Source organism: Gavia stellata, chromosome 11 (genome assembly GCF_030936135.1).
Source record: "Gavia stellata isolate bGavSte3 chromosome 11, bGavSte3.hap2, whole genome shotgun sequence".
Taxonomy (NCBI): Eukaryota; Metazoa; Chordata; class Aves; order Gaviiformes; family Gaviidae; genus Gavia; species Gavia stellata.
The window spans coordinates 5620215-5627472 of NC_082604.1; the positions used below are offsets into that span (position 1 = coordinate 5620215).

At 42.6% G+C, this 7258-nt stretch overlaps 1 protein-coding gene across 1 annotated transcript; it reads left to right on the forward strand.

The window, feature by feature from the left end:
- Window positions 1–911: 911 nt before the first annotated feature.
- Window positions 912–1970, forward strand: GPR148 (G protein-coupled receptor 148). The gene has a single exon (XM_009807329.1). The coding sequence runs from the start codon at window positions 912–914 to the stop codon at window positions 1968–1970; it is 1059 nt and encodes a 352-aa protein (XP_009805631.1).
- The last annotated feature ends 5288 nt before the right edge of the window (window positions 1971–7258 follow it).

Below are 7258 nucleotides of genomic sequence, written 5' to 3' on the forward strand. Positions count from 1 at the left end.
CAGATCCTTCACAATTCTCTCATTGCACCCCCAGTTCTGATACTGAGATCTGATAGTAAAAGCAGTGCAGTGCAGCAGCAGTGTGCTGGCCAGCAAGCCAAGATTTGGTCTCCAAATGGACATTGGAAGTGCCAAGTCTGCTGTAGGGTATGCTGGTACATCATCGTGTATGTCACTCATCCCAGACAATTTACAGATTGACTGTAAGTCTGCAATAGATGAGAATTTAGTATTTGTATACCATGCATTAAAAAAGGCAGGGGAAGGCTTATCATCTATAAATAACATGATTTGATTCACTGAAGCAAAAATGTTTGTCATCTGTTAATAACATTTCATTCACTAGGGCCATTGCGATACAAGTTTACAACAGGATTGAGAGCCATTTTTATTGATCACTTCAAATCAATTGTGTTGTTGCATACAAATTGATACAAAACATCACCCAATCACATTTATGACTCTCCTACATCAGTACACGTGGAATGTTGTTCTGTATCATCATGCATTTGTTTAATCAAGCTAATATTCCATATGCCTCGTTGGAGTGATAATGTGATGAGAACAAACTCAAATTACTGAAAATGATCAAGCCATTCATTTCTGATCAAAGAGCTAGCTGAGGGATTTGGACTTATTTTAAAGCATACAAAGATTCATTCTCTTTTCTAAACATTAGATTTTGCAGAAAGAAAAGAAAATCTCCATTTTAGGCAAAAACATCTTTTGGCACCACAGAATTCACTTACAAGTTTCAACTTTCTGTCCTTGAGAAGAGCTGGTAGAATTGGCCACAGAAATCACTTCGCTTCTATCTTTTTGCATCCTCTGCTTCATTTGCTTTTTTAAGGACTCATTGTAGAAGATCTTGCTTTCTCCAAGTCAGACAATCATCCCCAAATCCTAAGGAAATGGACTTCTCTGGCTGTGCTTCAGTAAAGAGAGCGAATGGAACTGCATACCACCCCAGGGAGACACAGGTCAACAGTTCCTCAAATTTGGATGACACTTCTTTGTACTATTTTCTGGAGGAATTGGCTCTCAACCCATCAGGCACAGACATGAAGATGTTTTTAATCCCTCCAGTTGTCTGCCTCGTGGCAGGTGTCCTCATCATTCCTACCATCTTGTTTGTGATCTTTTCTAGGTTTAGGATCCGTCGGGAAACAAGGTACATGCTGCTGGGAAATGCTCTGCTTTCTGATCTGATATACCTTTTGTTCTACACCCTGTCAGCTGCTCTCAATGCAGCCCGTGTACATCTCCCAAAGGAAGCTTGTGTCCTCCTATTATTTTTGCTGGCAGTGGCTTACTGTGGAGGATTGTTCACAGCTGCTGCAATAGTTTTGGACACATACATAGCTATTTTGTTTCCTTTGCGCTATATTGCTATTTTGCCTCCTTCACGAACTAAAAAAATCATTGTGTTACTATGGATGTGTTCTGGGGCTTTCCCTGGGATTTTCTTCCTGGTGCTATCGACCACTCACAGCTTTGTGCCCTGTATCCTAGAAATATGCTCAGTTCCAGTAATACTAATATTAACTCTGAATGGGTCTGATGCTCTGAAACTCTGTTTCTGGCTTTCTACCGTGGTTATCTTTCTCTGCCTGTCTCTAATATTTTGTTGCTATGCTGTTCTGTATTTTAAAACCAAACAATCGGGTATATGGGAGAGCATATGCTCCAGAGCCACTGTAACATTCTTAATGCACAACACTGTGTTATTTTTTTACTTCTTTCCACTCTTGGCCCTTTTTGTAGAATCATTCTTGTGCATTAATGTTGCCACTGGACTGCAAACAGGAATCTGGGTCTCCCTGACAGTCTGCAGTGTCCTGATGATTCTGCCTAAAGTTTTGTTCCCTTTTCTGTATGGGCTTCGATACAGAGAGATCTCAGCATCTCTCAAATCCATTGTCAGAAAGAAGCATCTTCACCTGGTGTCACCTGCTCCGTCACCATCCTGAGCCAACACAGAGCACAGCCACAGCAGAGGAGTTGTCCTTACCTTGTTAACATGCAAGCCTGATGGGAATCACTCACCTTCTGAAGAAGAAGTGATCTGAAGAAGTGGTGATCAACCCCTGTCAGAGAAGGCATGGGTTGATCACTCTGCCTCCTTGGTGCCAGAAGGCCACAGATCTTTCATCACATCATAGCTGAGAATACAGCAAATGCTACCCTGGATGAAGTTCTAAGCTTTGTTCTGATGTGAGAGGGCAGTATGTTTTGGAGGAGATACTGAATCCAGCTCATTTTCACCCACCTGTGGCAGATGCCTTTCTGGAAAATAGCAAATGAAAAATAGATGGTGCAAAGCAAAGGGGGTAACCACAGGTCTCTTGACAGCGTCACCTGCAGCGGAGAGGATCCTTAACCAAACATGCTGTGAACACAATAGCTCTTTCTTTCACTTGCTGTGTATTCTTGCAAGATTGGTAGCCAATGTCCTATTCTTTAAAATATACACAGAGGTGTCTCTGGAAAGTGCTGTACTCAGTGAAACGCTGTGCTTCACCTTGTGCAGTGTGCTAACATATTAGCTGCCTTATGGATTCTGTCTGACAATCTGCAAAACACTGAGTTTTTGTAAAATCTCAGTCTGATGGGACATCACCTTTGATCAGTGTCTGTTGGGCAGCTCAGCACACGATGCTGCCAGGGAGTAACAGAGATGGGCTGCTCAGTGAGGGAAAACGGGAGCAGCGGGTGGCAGTGCCTCCCTGCAGGGAGCAGTCCCACTGTGCCCGTGTCGGGCAAGCTGAGCGGGTGGCTGCGGGGAGCCTGGGTCAGCCCAGAGCCCTGATTCCCTGCTGGGTCCATACTGCTGCGTCCAGTCCAAGGCTGAGCCCAGGAGCAGCGAGGTGTGAGGCTGGGCACAAGCGTACCCGTAGCATAGCTCAGACATGACCAGGGGTGAAGGACTAAGCTGTTCCTGAGTCCCTGCTGAGGCATTTCCCAGGTCTGCCTCACACAGATCTTCTCCAGCAGCCTGATCCCAGGTCATAGCTGCACCGTATCAGGGCTGGTGTTGGGTACCTGCCACCAAACCCTTAGGAAGGTCAGGAGAAGAGGCTGCAGAGCCTGTTGATGTAATCAGGAGCAAGAAAGATGATATCTTATAAGAGTATTTTAGGTTTTCCAGATCAGCCACCTACCTACAGAAGATGAGTGAAACATATTTCCAATCTTTAAAGAAACCAAAATTTCATTAGACATAAATGTCAGTGTGGGAAATTTAAATTGCAGTGCTGTTCCTTGGACTTGAGAAAAGAGCTTTGTATTTCTAAAGATAGTATTTTTAGAATTTGTTACATTTTATACAAAAATACCTTGGACTTAAAAAAGACATTAGAAAATGGCCTTTGATTTTACTCTGTGCAATATTTTGCTTGTGTGCATACTTGCTTAAAGCAATACAGAGAAAGTGTTGAATGTGGTTTTTGGGTATTTCACACTCATCTGAAGAATTCCACTAAATGAGAGCCAGAAGGAGATCGGTGTCTGGTTGCATGAGATGGGTTTTGGCAATGAAGCCTGTTTGGGAGGTTCCTGCTTATGTTTTTCTCTCCTCATTCCCAAACTGCTTGTTAACTCTCCTCACATTGTGGTGTCTGCTCTCTCCAGTTTGCTGATACAACTGCTTCTGGGGTTGCAGGTTAAAAATATCCCTCCAGGGAGAAGCGGTGTTGTTTTCATTTTAACCAAGATTATCCCAGTGATCTGTTTTATAGCATGTTCTGTAAACAGCTGTGTCAGCACAATTGAGGGGGGTAACAAATTCCAGTTCAGAGGTGGGAATGAGCAGGGACATCTTAGAGGCTTTGCTTCTAAGGGATACTTCTTGTGTAAAGGCATCTTTAAGGAAAAGTTGTTGCAGGTGAATAAGCTGTATTATTGTGTATTTGCTTTAACCATGGTCCTGTGCTTCCCCTATTTTCACCCAAAGGAACATTAAATTCCTGAGTAATGGCTTTGTTTTCCAGAAAAAAACCCCACATTGCTTCTCAATCCTCTTCAATAAAAAAAATAGGACCTAAAATTTGCTTTTTACTGGCTGCTTTATTTTTCTCCAAGATGAAAGTACCGTAGACACTTGGCACGCAAGCTATGTTTGTATAAGGACTTTATTTTCAGCCTATAGCAGGGCTCTTCCGTAACACTAGGAAGGATGGGGAAAATGTCTGTATGCTAGATCAGGTGCTTTCTGCTAAATCCCTTTAGGATGCGGTAAGATCAAGAATGGAAGAGGTATTGATAACTCCCCAGGCCGCTCATATCCTGGGCCAAATCTTTATGCCAATGCCCGTTGGCAAAGATGCTGATAACTTACGGATTGTTTTGTCCTTGCAAGATTCTTTCAAGCTTTATTACCTGAAGTTTACCTATATTGTAAACTTTCATGCTAAGTAGTAAAGATAACTGTGTAAATAGTATAAAGTAAGGTAGTTCTATATACAGCCATAGGTGACTTTGAATAGCCGCAGATTAATAGTATTTGATCTTCCTGCTAGCCTTTGTCAGTTATGAAGTTAATCTCCAGAACAGACTCGGATAGGATTGTATTGCTAATTCTGTAACTTTTTCTTACATGCACATCCCCTGGATGTATTTAGAGACAGCCAGAAGTTTGGTGACATAAAGAAGGACACTGAAAGAAGGAGGAAGTGAACTGGTGATCGTGGCAAGTTTATGTATGTATGAAATCTGTCTACAGTGATGTCATAAGGACCAACACACTGCTTTGTGGAAATGACCTTCTAAGAAAGATGAATAAAATAATCTTACTCATGTCCTTGAAATTGTTCCCTAAAACGGGTGTTTGCCTAAGAAAGATTTTAGTTGAACTGAAATTAGTTAAGTTGAACGGAATTCTAAAAAGGTCATCTGCATTGCAAGTTGATGGTATTTTATTAATCCACTTCAGTGTGATTTATCATTAGATAGGTAAGTTTTTCTTAAGTGACTGCTTGTAGACAACTTCTTACCGTGGAATATTATTGTGCTGTTTGGTACAAAAGCAGTATATTACAGCACGTATAGAAGAAACACACCATACACCTGAATCATTTGCCTTTGGGTATTTCCCCAATCTATCTGAATAGGACCAAAGGAGTCACCAGGGCAATGTCACAAGCACTAGGTTCCTATAATTCTTTTCATAAATGTCTTGAGTTTTGTCTTAAAGATCGTTAGGCTTCTTTATTTGCCAGAACCTCATGGCTGTAGTGATTAGCAACCCTGTGAGGATGTCTCCAGATAAGATCTGGAAATCCAAACTGAGACTATTTACCAGAGCCCAGCTATCGACCTCTCTGAGGTCACATAAGTGAACTTCTTGGATGTCGCTGTGCCTGCCCAGCATTTTAATTTAAAGTGTAATGGAGAGCAGTTGACTTTAACATGTGATTTGGCAGCTGGGGGCAGTAATCCTTTAATAAATTGCAATAGCATGAATCACTAAAGGTATTCTAATTTATAGCCTGAATATATTCCTGGTCAGTTTTCCCCCTCTTTTCTTATGCCAACATTACCACTTCACTTACCACTGCTCTCTTCCTTCTCTCAGTTGGATTGACAGTGCAGTTGACTGCTGTCTGTAACTTCCAGACCGAAGGGAGTCAGACCTCATTCCAGGGGCTGGGTCTGTGCCATACAGCACTGGAGAAATAATTAAATCTGCAGTTAAATCTGTGCCTCAAATGAGATCAGTTTCAGTGTCACGAGATACAGAGAATCTCCAGGCAGGTAAACAAGCACACAGCTTTGGATTTGGGGTTTAGTTCATTTGCAACAATTTGAGTAATTATTCAGTAAAACTAATTAACCTCCTGCAGTTTTAGTAATTAATGTTAGAGTGTCTACTCCTGCTCCCATCAGTTGGCTGTGTCATTTTCTAAGGGAAGTTTAATATAGTAATAGGTCAGAAGGAAACTGGCATTTGCCTAGTTGCACTTGAGGCAGCCCTGAGAACCCCCGGGGCTGCATCCCAGTGCCGGGGAACAGCACTGGCTGCCCCTGAGATGGGTCACGCAGCTCCCGCGGGGAGTCATCTGCTCTCTGCTTCGCTACTTGCTAGTTTTGTACACCAAGATACTGTATGTCCTTTGGACAGAAACTGTGACTGTGGCCATTCCCTGTGGGAGGTGGGTATGTACGACAGATGAGAGAGAGATGAGAGAGAACCCGTGATAGGAAAAGGAAATCACAAGTTTCCTTGGAACTTGATTTCTGTTGCCTCCTGTCTCCACCTCCACCTCGCTGCTGGTAACTGAGGGCAATAACACTGCTAGTCCTTGCCATTTTTTCACAAACCTCGTGATTTTTGACATCTTCATAAAACTCCTGATCCTGAATGTTTTTGTTTTTCAATATGCTTCTAGTCCTTCAGATTGCAACATGAACCTGAAAGGTACAAAGAGCAGGGCAGCGAATAAAATCAACTCTTCATGAGCTTCTGTTAAAACATCAGAATTTTTGAGAGACTGTCATGCGTTAGGGGAGGGAAAGGAGCCAAGCTGTGGTTCTGCCATCTCGTGTTTGCCAGTGAGGGTTGGGCTGGCTCGTGTTTGCCTGAGGTCTGCAGGCGTGGCTGGGGAACTGCCACGGGAGAGACAAGAGGCTGTTTTCTGTTTCTGAAATGTAGACTTAAGAATTTGTATTTGGAAGTTTATTTGGACAACTTTTTTCCAACTAAGAGGATTATTTTTCTCAAGCAAAAAAATACAAGTTTTGCTACTGACATTGTGGGAAGAAAATCAGCAACCAACTCATGAGGGCTACTGGTTTTTAGGATGATTCCCAGTAGGAAGAACTGGTCAGCTTCAGCAGCTGCTATCATTAGTTTTAGCAACAGGTGAAGATACAGAGATGCAGCTCCTTAAGGGAAAAGGGAGACCTCCCCCATTCATCCACCTCCTCTGTCCCTGTAGACTAGCCAGCCCTGCTAGCCAAGTCAAAGCTGGTAACTGTTCTTCACAAAACCCTTTTGGAATAAAATACTCTTTTTAGAGGGCATTTCTTCATGCTTTCTGAAAAGTAGAGAGGGATGGGACAGTCTGGGCCAGCATGGAAGCATGAGAAGTGCTGCACCCTGCAGAATGACAAGAACATAAAGAAGGAAGGGAACCAATTTAAAAAATAGTTGAAACTGGAAAGACTGTGGGAAAATTAGAGTAAGAAAATGTGGGGACTGGCTGGAATTACAGGAGTGAGTTTCAAGGCATGGGGCATATTGCAGAAGAGACAGGATTTC

What these genes read in the sequence shown, in the direction of transcription:
- GPR148 (XM_009807329.1), top strand. Translation starts at nt 912, where the DNA reads ATGGACTTCTCTGGCTGTGCTTCAGTAAAGAGAGCGAATGGAACTGCA.